Source organism: Sabethes cyaneus, chromosome 2 (genome assembly GCF_943734655.1).
Source record: "Sabethes cyaneus chromosome 2, idSabCyanKW18_F2, whole genome shotgun sequence".
NCBI lineage: Eukaryota > Metazoa > Arthropoda > Insecta > Diptera > Culicidae > Sabethes > Sabethes cyaneus.
Genome location: NC_071354.1, coordinates 178,047,693 through 178,065,152, shown reverse-complemented (window position 1 = coordinate 178,065,152; position 17,460 = coordinate 178,047,693). Strand labels below are relative to the sequence as shown.

General features: G+C 38.3%; 1 protein-coding gene across 1 annotated transcript in view; it reads right to left on the bottom strand.

Moving 5' to 3' along the window:
- Nucleotides 1-781: 781 nt before the first annotated feature.
- LOC128737315 (uncharacterized) overlaps nucleotides 782-17,460 on the bottom strand; it is a 28,791-nt gene continuing 12,112 nt past the window's right edge. Inside the window, exons 2-3 of the mRNA XM_053831931.1 lie at nucleotides 1,927-2,178; nucleotides 782-1,871 (exon numbers count right to left, since the gene is read on the bottom strand). Of these exons, the coding sequence (XP_053687906.1) occupies nucleotides 984-1,871; nucleotides 1,927-2,178 (1,140 nt within the window). The 3' untranslated portion in view covers nucleotides 782-983. The remainder of the gene's footprint in view (nucleotides 1,872-1,926; nucleotides 2,179-17,460) is intronic.

The window sequence follows — 17,460 nt, the reverse complement described above, 5'->3', positions numbered from 1 at the left end:
TAAGGCGGCACGGCGCACTGATAAAACGGCGGTAGGAGCTAGGTGGAAGGAGCACTTCCAGACGTTGTGGCTTGTGGGGTGATAAACACGAAGTTCAGCTAGGATAAGAATTTTGAGCGATGGCCAAGCTGTGAAACCGCTAACACAGGAAGAAATTAAGAAGGCAATCAGTAAGCTCAGTAAGGCTACTGAGAAGGACGGTATCCCGACTAAAAGCGGGGAGCGACCGACCGGATCATAGTCATAATCTGACCGGAAGAACAAATGCCGGAGGACTGGTTGGATGGCCTCATTTGCCCCATTTTTAAAAAAAGTTATCGACTCGACCTAAAAACTATCGAGGCAATACATTGCTCAGTTCTGCCTAAAAGATGCTCTCCCGTCTCCTGTTCTGTAGACTGAGATCGTTAGCGGCGTCCTTTGTCGGCGAGTACCAAGCTGGTTTTCGTGAGGACGGATCAGATGTTTACCCTGCATCAGTTACTGGATAAGTTCTGAGAGCACAAATTGCAGACTCATCATCTGTTTGTGGACTTTAAGACGGTGTACGATTCAGTAAAAAATGTGCTGTGGCTAGAAGATGGGTTTTCGACGAAACTAGTTTCGCTGATTCGTGCGACACTATATAGGTCAAAATCATGCGTCATCGCAACTGAGAACAACTTTCAACTCTCGGTTTCGGTCACATCTAGAGGATTTGGAGATCAAAATTGTTTTGTTCACAAATAATCATTTGAATTTCTTTTATTTTTCATCGAATATCAGTTTATTTACTACCGCTTGAGTATTTTATTCCGCTGTTCTTTTGTTCCTGTGTGATTGTACGTTCCTGTTTGGTTGTACCTTTATGGCGTTTTATACAGTTTTTTTGCAGTGTTGCGTAGAATTTCTGTGCGAGAAGGAGGAGATCCGTTGCATTTCGCTTATCGTAAATCAATTGTTCAAAATTATAGGATCGCATTTTTGACCAAAAGAAATCAAAGTTACTCTGCATCGTTCAGTTTTTGCTTAGGGGATACCTGCACATCGTGCACTGCTGCAACCAGTTGCTCCCCGGCTAGAACGGCTTTTAGTGACACCCTGGTGTCTTCAGAAACTTCTGGTTTCTCTGGCTTTTGTTCATCAATCGAACTCTTAACAGCTGGTTCTGGTACTTCGACGGGTGCTTCGGCGTCGGCAATCACAGCTACTGTAGGTTCACTTTCGACCTTGATTTCTTCTTCGGGATTCGATCGTTTGGTTTTCGGACTGGTTTGAGTTTGAGACCGTGTTCTGGCTTGTTCGGTTTCAACGATGTTAAACACCGGATATTCGAAACTATAAAAGAATCCTTTTGGATCATATTGTGGTTCTTCCTCCTCTTCCTTGTAACTTCCTTCCGGATTTTGACGTTTCGTTAGAGTGTGCTTCGCTTCAACTACGACTGCATCATTTGACGCTGCCGGTGATGTCTCCGCTGAAATGTGCTTATCATAGGGTAGACTCGGATAACGAACCAGGCTCTGGTGCTGGTTAGACAGAGCACCGACTACTTCGTCTTCCTCTTCTTCAACGCCATTTTGAACAGGGCGACGGAAAGGATAAGCCGGGCCACCAGTTCGTACTAGCTCGGCGGCCTCCTTATAAGCTTTCAAATGGGCGATTCGAGCTGCTTGAACCTCCGGTGTTTCCGTCACGGGCTTCAACACTACTTCCGGTCGGTTGTCCATCTGATGGAATCCCAAACTATCGGACCAATATTGAACAACAATATCCTGACCGGTGGGGTCAACGTATTGATACGAACCACGAACTTCACCGTTCGCGTTACGTGCCTCCAATCGTGCCTGGTTGTAGTCGGAGTAACCGAACATTGCTCGGCCTAATCCGTCCTAAAAACAAAGAAGCGATTAGAATGAGTGCATAATTTTCCGTCATATTACCAACCTGTCCATGAAATTGAGACGCTTCATAGCCTTCCTCTACATAATCCTCGGGATGGTCAATCAATCGTCCCTTGTGGAAAAAATTTGTTTTCGATGGATCCGGTATATTCCTGAAATAACCTAACGGGTATTCACCCAGTTTCTTGGCGTACCGCAAATCCAAGCTCTGCTGTGTGATATACTTTTGAGCTTCCTCCGGCGTTAGGTTAACCAGTTGAATCCGACCGGCCAACAGAAGCGCTGGTGCGCTCACCTAAATGCGAGAAAGAGGCGAAAGAAAAATTAATCCCACTGATTGACGGATTGTGATCTGGAACTGGTTCGCAGAATTATTAATGCAGGAATCCGTTACGGCTTGTGACTTAGTAAGTTTTTTTTTTTGGCAAGACAGCAACCGTTTATTATGTTGAAATGATTCAGTGGGCAATCAATCAATCCGGTTTGAGTGCAGTAAATTATCGCGTGCTTCTGTTCTTTTGTTAATATTTGTGATTAAGTTTCGATTCCGTTGGAAATGAAATCGTTTATGTCATTTTACTGGTACGATAATCAAAATATTAAACTCAAGAATGAAAAATGAGCCACCAAGTTTTTTTTTGCAATCTATAATGCATCGAAGTACAAAATCTAAGGCTTGCAGCAATGATAAATACTACCAGTACCAGGACCAGTACCAACCCAGGCCGTTCGGTAAATGATGGTGTCCTTTGCGAGGCCAAATTATTATCGTCAGCGCCAAAAAAAGGATGGCATTTCTTAGTTATAAATATACTAACGCCTGCTGTCGCTATAGTGCGTTTATTCTTCTTTATACCACTGCACTAAGTAGGAAACAAAAATAATTTCTCACATCCTTTCCGAGAGCATTGAAAGATACTGCTGTGGCTGTCTCATCTCTGGCAACGAGCCTAGACGAACCATTATGGTAGGGTAAATGCTTAAATATTTGAGCTAGTAAACCAAACTATAATGAATTTTGATTAAAATTTGGTGTTGGGTAACAATAGGTAGGTATAAATTTGGAATCCTTGACATCTAAATTATAATTCAGTTCAGTTGAAACAAACTGTTCAATATTTATCTATTTACTTTTTGATGCGACTTTCAACCGGTAGTTGGATCGCCCCAAGCTGTTTAATATTGTTAAATGGAATAATTCAACTTGGTGATCAATTGGTAAAATGTTAAAGTTTCGAATCAAACAAATTCGGTAAGAGTTGGTTTTTAAAAATTTTACACGAGCGGACACGGAATTTAGGTACTTGCTTGATTTCCAGTCGCGTTAACTTATCTGACAATATTTAGGTACCTAACTGTACAGCAAAATTCAATTTTTTTTCCGTCATACATAATAGTAGCTAAAAATCCCACCACCAAACTCACATTTTCATACGTTACAAATGGCAAGTTTGCACGGATATGTATCCAACAAAATCGTATTCGATAAGCAGAACCACCTTATATCCTAAGTAACAGTGGGAGTTTTATTGCACTCCTAATTAGTTTTTCATGACCAATTTTGATCATAAAAGTCAATATAAGTGTATTATTAAGCCAAATTGTTGCGTGGGATGTACTATTTTGGAGGACCACACGCGCTGATTAGTAATTGTACACGATTCATTTATATAGATGATTCAATATAGGGTAAGGAACGAGTTAAGCAGTGTCACCTATTTTAGTCAGTTGCAAATAAATGAGCCGAAAATGCACTTTTTTATTCATATTTTCAAAATCTTTTGATAGGATCATCTTCACAAATCACTTAACCATACATTTGATTCACACAAACACAATTTACTGGGTTTCCGAAAAGAAATATGAAGAATTAAAAATTGTTGTCCAAAAACGTACATTTTTCAACTGCTGAAGGCAATCGCCACCTCGCTACTAACGAATCCATCACATTTTTCAGCACTGATTACAACCACTCTAAAAGCACTCAATTGTCACATACCATATTATTCACTCTCTTTTTTTCTATTATCTAAGGCTTTGTCTCTAGCCGAAAGTTTTATTATTTTATAACAAAACTGAAAACAAATTCTGAATTGACGGAACCTGTTCACCAGTAGCAGCAGCTGCAGCAAAACTGATAAACTATCGTGTTGCCAAGACACTGTTTCGGTTCTGGAAATAAGAATTATAGGTTTGAATTTAACTGAAACCTCCAATGGTGAAAACGTGGTTCAATACTTTCAAGAGAAATGTATGTTCATAATTAATTTTTCTTTATTAAAAACAACAGAAAAGACAGCTTTTTCAATAATTTTCGAAGATTTTCTCAGTGATTTAATGAAGCAACGATATGTTTCAATGTTATTTGCTTTGACAACACTGTTCTGAGTCGGACCGTGCGTACTGCTATGTTTACCTCTTTTGTTCTCCCATCATCCTTATGAACAGCGTGTGAGATGTCAAACTCGCAGTTTCCCTTAAGAACACTAGAGAATAAAAGAGACGACGAATACCGTTTGCCGAACGGTGCGGTGAGTGTATGCCCCGATAAACAATTTAGACAGATGGCATTTCACGCATCTATGCCGATACGCTATGCCGATTACGCATCAGATGCCGATTAGTAGGTCGCGGATAGGAACGCGAACTTACTGAATAGGGGGAAAAGTTCGAGGGATTTTTTAAGAGGACGTAAAAAAATTCAGATTTCAGGATTGCTTAAAAAAGCACCTTGAGTGTGAAAATATGTTCGGTCTGATCAAAATTAGTTCCGCCGCTCCAACTTTTAAAGCGAAAAATCAAAAGTTTAGCTCAACAATAGTGTCTTCCAATGGTAACAGCTTGAAGAACTAAAGATAGCAAGAAGATTGGTATGCTGATATCCCCCACTTAGTCAACCCATCGCTTGTAATAAGGTAAAACAATCAGTGACCCGCTTAGACTGCTTAAAACCGGTTCTTTACCCTATGATCTATGATCTATGATCCGATTTAATGTGACTAATCTACACTACTGTGGACTATTCTGTGTTTATTGATCGTGTGCTTGTTAGTTGGTAACATTATATACAATTGATTTCTGCGCATTTCATTAGTTATTATATGCAAATCTACAATTCCGAATTTGTTAAGAAATAATTACGATCATTCTAGTACATTGACATATGATTTGATGTTTGCGAGCAATTGAAATCATTGAACGAAATTTATTTTCGCTATATTATCAGAATGTTTGAGGACTTCTGCATTCGTCTTATTCAGTTTCTTAAGTTCACTTGATATGATTATTATAATGATATCCTCTAACGCGTAGTGTAGACCCCATAGTGGTCCTTAGCTTTAGAATACAAGCAACCTTAGTCGAGATCGGGTAACCAACTCCGGTGGAAACTAAAGTCGTAAATCCACAGGGAAGAAGGCTCTGTGTTGTCTCGGCACCTAAGATAGCAGCTCCATCATGATTTTATGCATGTTTCTTATAGCATTTTTTCTCAGCTTTCCAATGGTGGTCTCAAAAAATGAAAATCTCTTAGGGGGCTCATGGTAAAAACGGCCATTTTTTGATAAAATCCAATATGGCGACCAAAACCAAGATGGCCGCCAAAAAATTTTTTCACTCTATTTGAAAGCCCTATTCTTCTTCTTTACAGAACCGGGCCATTTGTTAGTAGTTTCATGGCAAATTTATGAAATATCACATGATATAGATCTCAAGGTTTGCTCAAATTTCAACATTTTTGAAACTGTTAGGCCCCTTGGCGAACGAGGGGTCCACTATTTCGAGGTATCAAAAGTGTAATTCTTAGTTTTTAACCATTTTCAACCAATTAAGCGCAAAAGTTCCGATATTTGACGACCTCGTGCCAGTAGTGACCCGTCGAGGAAAAGGAACTGTTCCATGCGAGGTTGGAAGCAACGTACGACATCTACTCGCCACGAGACATCAAGATCGTCATCGGGGATATGAACGCCTACGTCGCGTTGGTAGAAAAGAAATATATAGACCGGTGATAGGACCCCGTATGCTGCACACCGACATGAACCATAGCGGCCAACGTTATATAGACTTCACAGCTTCCCGAGGCCTGGTGATTCGAAGCACCTGTTTTTCGTGCAAATATATCCACAATGCCACTTGGAGATCGGCAGCCCGCATTAATTGGAACAATACTCTAACCATAGATATTACCATCTATCTTCCAATCTAGAACCATTTGTGAAATGGTGTCGCACCGTACTAAAACAGTTGCCTGGTATAATATCAACTATATTAGTTATGGTTATTCGACAAGTAACCATAGAAACAATGGATCGTTAAGAATGTTCACCATACACGGTAAAAAATTGTCACGTCTTTTTCAAGGGTTTTTGCATTTGCTTCAATTTGTCACGCCGCACTGCAAATTGAAGTGATTTAGCATTGTTTTTTGAGAGATTTTTATTTTTCAACAAAGTGATCTTCTATTGAGAGGTATTTAATATAAAACACCATCAAATTATAATGCATATCCTTAGAATCTGCACGACTGTTTTCATCCATTGAAAATGAATCTTGTTTTTGCAACTCATATATGTCAAAGTCTTATGAAACAAACGGGCAACTTATAATGGTCAGCACAAAAACAGAAAATCAGCTAAACCATTGTTTTCGTTTGAAATCACTGATATTCTAGACCGTGAGTATAGTGAATTTATCCCCGTGATCGAAATTAGTAAATTAAATGTTTTCAGTTTAGGTAAGATAGAGATGGGCATGAATACGGCAGCGGCAACCAAAAATATTTAAGAATGGTAATCCTCCTCAATGATAGGTGATTGTGGTTACGGATAATTACGCAATATCATTTATTATGGTAAATTATGTTACCCATTATATTAATGTAATATACTAAATAAACTTTTCGAACAAGTTAATAATCTCAATATGCGTTTTTTTTTTTTCAATTCATTTGACAGTCCAAAATTCAAAACGTAATACACCCGAAATTGAAGTGATTTTCTGTTGGCTTCATCGTGCTTTGAATTGATTCATTTTCAACACGTTTTCATTTCAAATTATAATGTTTGGCAAGTAGTGCGAATTCAAAGGTAAATCACTTTACTTTAACGTGATAGTTTTTTACCGTGTACGAAAACGAGTGATTTTCCATACATATTTTTGAAGCGTAGGATATGATGAACATAACGATAATGGTTGAACCATAATGTAAATGGTAGACGCCAACGAAATTTTTGTTTTTGGAATGTACTGTAACCATTGATTGTATGGTGGATTATAAGGATTATAATAGCAATATGATTATGACCATTTTCACAACTGTTTTCATTTATGCGGGAGATCAGATTGATCACGTTCTCACAGATGGCCGATTTTTCTCTAATATCACGAACATACGTTCCCTACGGGGTGCGGATATTGACCTAGTAGCAGTATATGTGCGCTCAAAACTATCAACCGTATATCAGATACGTCAAAGTAGTCCTCCTCGGCTGAACATCTCGGTAGCTAGATAATCCCTATTATCCCTATGAGAAGCATTGCCACTAGGAAGAAGATGGCTAAATAACGACGAATAAGGAACTAGAGTAATTCTCGTTGAAACGGGGCCACTACTGACACGAGGTGTTAAAATATTGGAACTTTTGCACTCAATTGGTTGAAAATGGTTAAAAAAATGAGCATTACACTTTTAATACCTCGAAATAGTGGATCCCTTGTTCGCCAAGAGGCCTAACAGTTTCAAAAAACGTTGAATTTTCAGCAAACCTTGAGATCTATATCATGTGATATTTCATACATTTGCAATGACTAACTAGCTAACGAGTGCTGCTTTTAAAGAGCGGCTTGGCGTAGATAGTTTTCATCCAGTGTTATAACTATTTTATTCATTAAGACCACAAATAGGTTAGATGAATTTTTAAATAATAAATAAATAAAATAAATAAATTGCCCGGTTCTCTAAAGAAGAAGAACAGGGCTTTCAAATGCAGTAACAAAAAATTTGGCGGCCATCTTGGATTTGGCCGCAATGTTGGATTTTATAAATAAATCGCTGTTTTCACGATGATCGCCTAAACCGACCAGACTGAAAGCGGAGTTTAGGAAGATTGAGATACAAACGTGTATTTGGGATCACTGGTGACCACAGAACACAACACTAATAAGAAGATCCAGTGGCGCATTTAAGCGGCAAATCAAGCCTACTTTGCCCATCGCAAAACGCTTCGACCAAGAAGCATGCGCTGTTGTACGAAGCGAACAATGTACAAAACCCGTATTGACGCTGCTCACGGAGAACATACGTGCCCTTTCCGTGTTCGAGCGAAAGGTATTGCGTACGGTATTTGGCGGAGTACAAACTGAATGCGCAGATTGGCGGAGGCGCATAAATCACGAGCTACAGCCATTACTTGGAGAGAGTCTCATCTTACATATGGCAGGCTACGGTGGGTATGACACGTCGTAAGGATGCCGGACGAAGACAGTTTTCTTCAACAATCTCACTGGCACCAAGATCAGGGGGCTCAACGTGCAAAATGGCTTGACTTGGTCGAAAGTGAACTTGGATCATGATTTCGCTGTCATTGAAAATCTATATATATAAAAATGAAATGCTGTTCGTGTGTCCGGTATAGACTCGCAAACCGCTCGACGGATTTTGATGAAACTTGGCATACACATTGCGTTTGATGTGAGGAATGTTGCTAGCATGGCTTGAGACCCCTCCCCCCTCTAGAAGGGGGGGCTCCCATACAAATGGAACACAAATTTCTTCATAACTCGGGAACTAATCAATCAAGCAAATGGAACCAAATTTGGCGTGTGAAGGTTTTCAGAGGCAGATATTTTTTCTATGGTAAATTAAGATCACTCCTTTCTTTAAGAGGGGGGGCTTCCATACAAATAAAACCAAAATTTCTTCATAACTTGACTGTTAATCAAGCAAATGGAACCAAATTTGGCATGTGGGGGTTTCTAGAGACAGGATTTTTTTCTATGGTTGTTTGAGACCCCTCCCCCTCTAGAAGGGGGGGGGGCTCCCATACAAATAAAACACAAATTTCTTTATAACTCGGGAACTAATCAAGCAAATGGAACCAAATTTGGGATGTGAAGGGTTTTGGAGGCGGAAATTTTTTCTATGGTAGATTGAGAACCCTCCTTCTTCTAACAGGGGGGCTCCCATACAAATGAAACCAAAATTTCCCCATAACTTGACTATTAATCAAGCAAATGAATTTGGAGGTTACTAGAGGCAAAATTTTTTTCTATGGCGTAATGAGATTCCTCTCCCCTCTGGAAGGGGGGAGGGCTCTCATACAAATTAAACAGAATTTTTTGCAATATTCAAAAAGTAATCGAACTCGCGAGTGTTGCCGTCCATACTAAAATATAAGATAAATTTGGAACAAAATTGTTAAGAATAAATCGGTGAAGCCTAGATAATGGGTCAAATTAATTAAAAGTAAGGTAATATAATACTTATTTTAAAAACAAAATTGAAGAGAAAATACATTGTTGAGATGAAAATATGAAGAAAATAAAGTTGAGATTACACTAAGATTACACTCTGACCAGTTTTCAACTGATTTCAATCGAACTTCACTGATATTTTATTACGATTTGGCCAACATTGCCATTTTAAGGGTTGGTAATAAAACCCAAATCGTTACGTTAGGCTAGCTGCTCGAGTCACAAATCCTGATGCGTTGGATTAGAAATTTGCGGCATGATTTAGGAATATCTTGGGTTGTCAAAAAGAAATCTCTTGGTTGCAAGATTACAATTAATCAAATCTTCAGGATTATGCATGTACCCCCTTTTTAGAACGGCGTAGCAGCGCGCGCCGGGTCCTCTAGTCAAATTATAAATTAATTAGACATGAAAGTATTGTTCCAAGTCCAAGTATAGAATCAACCACAGCGATTTTTTCTACATTTCCCAAATTTTTGTTGAATATCGTTGAAGTTTTGTGGAAGCCTGTGTATCATTGTAAGGGTACCATGAAGAATAATAAAAGTTATACGAACCCCAACCAGTTGCCCTACTATATCTGCAGAAAAAGAAGTAACACTTACAGAATCGCTTCAAGACATCCACGTTTCAGTGAATTTTCAATTACCTGTACCAAAATACAAGATATCCAGATCTGAGAACCTATCGTATCGTAAGTATATTGGTCGATTTAGAATTAATTAATTAAACTTAATTAGAAGATGACTTCTCTATCAATTTCAGTCTCCATCCCCGTTTCCATCTCAGTTTTCGTATCTGTTTCCGGCGTCGTGTCTTCGTCTCCATCTTCATCTCCGTCTCCGTCTTCGTCTCCATCTCCGTCTCCGTCTTCGTCTCCGTCTACGTCTCCGTCTACGTCTCCGTCTACGTCTCCGTCTCCGTCTCCGTCTCCATCGCCATCTCCATCTCCGTCTCCGTCTCCGTCTCCGTCTCCGTCTCCGTCTCCGTCTCCGTCTCCGTCTCCGTCTCCGTCTCCGTCTCCGTCTCCGTCTCCGTCTCCGTCTCCGTCTCCGTCTCCGTCTCCGTCTCCGTCTCCGTCTCCGTCTCCGTCTCCGTCTCCGTCTCCGTCTCCGTCTCCGTCTCCGTCTCCGTCTCCGTCTCCGTCTCCGTCTCCGTCTCCGTCTCCGTCTCCGTCTCCGTCTCCGTCTCCGTCTCCGTCTCCGTCTCCGTCTCCGTCTCCGTCTCCGTCTCCGTCTCCGTCTCCGTCTCCGTCTCCGTCTCCGTCTCCGTCTCCGTCTCCGTCTCCGTCTCCGTCTCCGTCTCCGTCTCCGTCTCCGTCTCCGTCTCCGTCTCCGTCTCCGTCTCCGTCTCCGTCTCCGTCTCCGTCTCCGTCTCCGTCTCCGTCTCCGTCTCCGTCTCCGTCTCCGTCTCCGTCTCCGTCTCCGTCTCCGTCTCCGTCTCCGTCTCCGTCTCCGTCTCCGTCTCCGTCTCCGTCTCCGTCTCCGTCTCCGTCTCCGTCTCCGTCTCCGTCTCCGTCTCCGTCTCCGTCTCCGTCTCCGTCTCCGTCTCCGTCTCCGTCTCCGTCTCCGTCTCCGTCTCCGTCTTCCATAAGTGATAGGCTGCCTTCACCCTTTTATGGGGTAGAAAGTGTATTTGACCTATACTTATTCCATCTTACTCCCCGATCACGCAAAAACTGAACTAAATTATTTATCTTGTAGTTTTAGACTAACGTTTTAGAGGTTGTCAGAAACTTTCATTACGATAAACACCACCTACGTGATTTCGTTCATATTTGATTGCAATATTAAAATAGTTACTCGAATGACTATTGCTGCCGCGGCTGCTACTGTAGAGCATAGTGTCGAGAAAGACCGAAATGAGTCCCTTTGACAATGTGCTCAACAATTGGAGCCATGATTACCGACTTTTTTATAACACAATTGAGTATTTCCAGCGTGGACGAGCTGTGGTTTCAACAAAACGGTGCAACATGCCACACTGCTCGTGCCATAGATTGTTTGTTTATTATTCCGGTAAACGTAGCGGTTGCATAATTGATTTATTGACGGAAACTTTCGGTGAATGAATAATTTCAAATTCGGTCTCCACACGAACATGATATTTGATTTAGTCTAAAAGAATGCGAATTGACACAGTTGGACTTTTGTTTGTATCGTTATGTGAAGTCTCTAGTCTAAGCCGTTAAGCCGCAGACGATTGATGTTTTGAAAAAAACATTCGTCACGTTATTACTGCCATTCGACTTCCGTCGCTACAAAAGGTAATCGTAAATTGGACTTTCTCCGGGTCAGTTGAGATAGTCAATTGGCGAAAAACATATTTAAATAAAAATGGCGACGAATTCTCTTTCGACTAAATCATGTGAATTCGTGGCATATTCGACGAATAATAGATTCGACTATTCATTTGCTTTTAAAATTCTTTCTGTTTCCGAAAATTTTAGATTTTTAATCAACTGGAATCATTTATGTCACACAGGACACAGGACATACACACATTTTGCAATGCGTCTATCAAACTCGACGGAACCATTTCACGTTTTTCGAATGATTTTTATGATGAAAATAATACAACTTCACTAGCACCTGAGTGCAGCATTTGCCCCTAGCAGAAATAGCTGAATCAATAGTATATTATATTGCGCACAACGTGGCTATAAAAATGATTTACTTAAATTGCTTTGCTCTGAACTAAAAGCAGGCAAATTCCGCCAGTAAAAATGAGTTAAAACTTTTTCATTGCCAACGCACCTTTACGCTACGTGGTGTCATGAAAGTGAAAATTGGAGCTCTAAGTGAAACGGTTGAAACTTGGTTGGTAAATTGATTTAAACACATTTGATGTGTAGGTATTAAAGACACTTTTTTAGTGAAATAATAGTGTGGTATGCAATTGACGAGAATAATAAAATACACCTTTACTTTACTGATACACCTTTACTTTATTGTATTTTTCACTTCTGATTTTCAGGTTTCGTCAGTGTCTGTTACAAACTAAAGGTTAAACTTTAATTCAAGACAAACACTGATGGAACTGGCAAGTCAACAGCAAAAGAATTCTCTGTTAGAATAACAAAGTGGTGAATCATTTTTTTCCGCGTGAATTTTCTACAGGAAAAGAAAAAATTTCATTTCGAAACAATTTAATACTGACAAATATGGTGATTCATCCTACCGCTTCCAATGAATAATTTTCAACTCCTCAATTCAAACACTCTGTTTGTAAACAAAACTGGTCCTTTCTCAACGTTGATACGCAATTCGCAGCCTGAACTGAGCTGGACTCGTAGCTCTGCCGAATTAATTTTATACACTACAGGGAGTCCACTCTGCTGTACCGTTTTCCGATTCCAGTCGTTGACACAATATTCTAATTTTCGATTACCAACAATGTTTTTGTGCATTGTCAAAACAAAAGTCTGCATAAAAACAAAGGGGATTGCACTGCATTCCAGTCACGTTTAGCGAGTACCGTAGAACTAGTGCAAATAAAGAATCTAGGCTTATTTGTTGATATTCTGGCGGTACAAAAAAATGGATATTTTTTTCGCCAGATTCAATTCACCACCATTCACCCGTTGCTGGAATTTTAATATTGATGATTCGTGGAATTGGTTCAAGCGTTTTTGTCTACTGGCCTGAACCAAATTAGCTGCTTGATATTCTGTTTGTATAGTATAAATGAGCTTTTTTTCTGGCTAAAAATGTTTACGCTTCCAGAATACACTTATTGGCTGTCGAAAATTGGAGCAATTGGTGGATTTAATGGAGCACATATGATCCAAAATTCCAACGGTACCCGTTGTGTCCCTGTTAAATAAAAAAAATGCCTAACTTTTGATTCAGTTTAAAAATTACTCTGGTTACTCTGGTTGTGAGAGCTCTTTCTGAGTTGCATACTATGTAAAAAATTTACTAGAATTACCAACATGTTCTGATTCAAGTTAAATTTTTGCTTTTAAATAGAACTGAAAGAAATAACAGTATTCAACTTCAGTAACAATCTTGAATTCCAAATCAGTAAACAACATCGAAACAAACTGCATTAATCGCCACGGCTAAAACTGCGCGATGATATTACTAGCTATAACAACAACTTACTAAATATTATTGGAGATTTATGCTAATTTTAAAACCCAGCCAGTTTCTCTATGTGGATGTGAGTTAATTTTATCAACCGCAAGCAAGCAAACGTTCGGTTAGATCATCTTTTTTGGGGATCGGTCTGCGATAGAAACTCGAGCAAGTTAGACAGGTTTTTCCTGTGCAGAAGCTTCTTCGAAACAGATACCTCTTTTTGGAAGAAGAAACTAACTATTTGGATGTTTGTCAGGTTCAAGGCTGTACCTATTGCAGCAGGAAAGTAAGCTGGCAAGAAAGGCGAATGACTTCTTTATGATATCAATAATTTTTCGCGATAAATACTGGCTCCGTCGAGCTAATCAGAATCAAGTGTTTTAGGGTTGATCGCATTCGAAATAAAATCTATCTCCGAACACCACGACACGACTAGACGATAGAAAGTTTGGCAGTTCCTGCTAGCGTTTGTTCACGTTCGTTCGCGAATGACAGCAATTATTCCATACGTCTGCGCCCTCGGATTAAGCTTGTCTATAACTCCCGATGAGTGATTGACTATCGTGACACACGGATTAGTCAGAGGGAACCAGAATATTAATCAATATTTTCGAGCACGTGTCTGATGCTACGCTGCTGTGTAAATTGAATATCGGCTGCGCAAGTCTTCAAGACGCCGAACTGTTGACAATGGAAACATTCCTCAATTTGAAACTGAAAAGATGCGATGACTATATTCAATTATTATTTCAATGGTATATTGCATACGATTTCGAAGATATATTTGATTTGACACATTTCGTTGCTTGTTTCAAAGCGATATATTGACAAATATGTTAAACCAACTGAAAAATTTAAGGTCTAACATTTTTAGTTTATTCCAATAAATAAATTAGAAACAGCTCATCTTGTGCATCCATCAGAAATTGAATGCGCATCATAACACACAAAAATGCAAACATTTGTAAACGGATGCACGCCACGGTGGTCCGGATTCGAAAAAATGAGGAAATTAGCAACAAACTTTTTTTTTGTTTTGTTGGTAGTAGCTTGGCAAAGACTTTTATAGCTTTTCAGCTTCGTAAACAAAACACAGCTTGAGAAAAATGAAAAAGAAGAAAAATAGAAGCCTGAAAAAATAAAATTTTGTCTTCTTTTTCTTTTTTCTCTAGCTGTGTTTAGTTTACGAAACTAAAAAGTTATAAAAGTCTTTGCCAAGCTACTACCAACAAAACAAAAAAAAGTTTGTTCCAATACGTTGTGTAGTTTCTGAGAAAAAGGTACATAAAGTTTGAAAATCGTGGTTTTCTAGGAGAGGCGTTTTATTCCGCCGAAGTTGTTCCACACCGCACTGGAATGCTTATGTGCATGATCGTTTTTTGACCACTTCCCGTGGTCGGATCATTACAAATTTAGTATCAAAATAAGCGGAAAAGATTTCAAAATCAAAATGTGAAATAAAAAAATAATGATTTTTTCAAAATTTTTAGTCGTTCATGTCCCCTTAAGGGGGCATAGTACTTTTTACACCATATTTTTTGCCTTATTTCAAATATTTTTTTCTCGATAACGCGAAAAGCGAATCGATTCTGGTTTTTTACATTCAAAACATTGCACTTTATACTAATATTTACAATTTTGTATGCATATGTGAACCTCTTCCCCTCTCCCCTACGGCTTCTTGAACATGATCATTCGAAAAAAACATGATTTACGGTACCATTGATTGGCGCTGGGGGGCTTATCCGAATTGAAAAATTCCAAAACGACATGAAAGTATATTAAATTATCTCGTGTTTGACCCATCCTTTTTTTAAAATTCGAACGCATAACAAAATGGCGGACATTCAAACATAAAAGTAACGTTTTTAGTCGAAAAAATTGACTTTAAACATTTCTAAAAAATACAAAAATTGTAATATCAAAAAAGGATGGGTCAAACACTAGATAATTTTGTTGGCTTTAAAACAAAAAAAGAATCATGAGAATTGCTTGAGCCGTTCTTGAGATATTTATGGTACCGACTTTCAAAACCTGGTTTCGAGAAAAACGACGTTGAAGTTTTTATTCGCTGCGTAATCGCTCCAGACATGCCCGGTACAAATAGCTGTAACTTTGTCAATTTTTGGAATTCATCGAAATGACTTGAAACACGTATGGTTAAAATGTTAATCTTTCGAAATAATCAATAAAAAACCCGATTTAATCCACCTAGTGGTGAAAGGAACCTTTGTTATACGGTCTTACTTGCTTAGAACTTGAGATAGAAATCGACACGTCTTTGAAACATAATTCATCTATTGGTTAACGTTGCGTGGTGCGTTGGTTTTCATTAAATTTTTGGAAATTTAATAAGTTTACAAAATTTGAACAAAATAGCAGCACCTATAAATTTTGATAGATCCTTTTTTCATTAAATTACTGAGTAAGGGTAAGCTGGTTGTTTCTAATTTGAGTAAGTGCAAGTAAAAGTAAGTTATAAGAGGAAATATTATTCTTTAACATATACATTGCGTAGTAAAAGTCTAGTTCATAGGTTTTTGAACTACGCATAAATTTCTGTAACGCCATTATTTTTGATTGACATCAATAAAGTTTTCTTGAATAAATTTCATCAATTTCTATTAACCTTCGATTACTCACGCTGTTGCATTTTGTACAACACGTGTAGGTTTTTGAATGCCATATTGTTATAAAGTTACAAATCTCTGCTTAACTAACGTATGTTCTTCAATTACCTTGTTATGAGCAAAATGTCATAATTATGCATTAATACTTTAAATTGTTGGGCAAATAGATCAGCATAAACTGACATCACAGAAACGAAGCAATCAGCATGTGAGTTGTACCGCGATTGGCCCTGGAAGTTTCTCTCGTTTCTTCATATGTAAAAATGGTGTCTGTATGCAGCAACATAATTAGCAAATATAAAATGTTTAAAATGCATCTGTTGGTAGTCGAGTCATTCGGGGTCAAAATTAAGGCTTTTTTTTAATCAAAGTTCTACAGCACCTAAACAAACAAACATAGAGGTATACTATATTAATCAAAGTTGTGTATTTTTACTATTTATACAATTTTGTAGTACATAAAAAGGAATGCAACAATTACAAAAAGAGCTAAAATAGAAAAAACTGATCTTACAAATTCATATACAATGAATAAGATTTTTCTCTCTTCGCTTAATAGATAGAAGGTTACTGTATTCAACAAAATTTCTTGTAATAATATGTTCTAAAACTTTGCAGAACACATCAATGTGTTATATTGAAACTGAAGAAAAATATTTTTTTTATTTCACTTATAGGGGGATTAATCAAAATTTAAATTGCACCAGACGATAGAACTTTCAATTTCAAGAAATTCTTCCGAAGGTTCCATAAACCTAAAACCAAGTTTTCCCAGTCAAAATTCTAATGCGCATGTCTTTTTGGCTTTGGACCATTGTGCGCACGAGAAACCGAATTACAAAAGTCGGGGCGAGTGTTGGAGGGTTAATATCTTTTGATCGGCAAAACCGATTCTTCTGAAATTTTGCAGATATATTTGTAGCATTAAAATCTCTAATTTGATGCCAAAATAATTCAAACTAGATAAATCATTTTAGATGAAATCGTTATAAATTATTGTAAATTTTAATGTGTTGTATTCAATTGATCATAACTCTCAAATTAAACGTCCAATCAAAAAACAAATCAATAGTGATCTATTAGGTTATGTTACCTGTCAAATGAGACTAATAGCGTATAAATCGCTTTAGTCATTTCTAAGAAACAGGCGATAATTATTACCTTGTCAAAACAGGTTTTTTAAGCATAACTTTTAAACTGATTGTTTGTTTTCAATAAAATTTATCCGAAAAATTTAGTGTTAACAAGAGCTTTCATTCGATACCAAGATCGTTGAAATCGGTCATTTGGGTTCGGAGAAAATCGTGTCACGTAATTTTTACTTTTTTACTTATAACTTTTAAACGAAATGTCGGACCTCGAAACAATTCAATAGTGATATACTAGGCAATA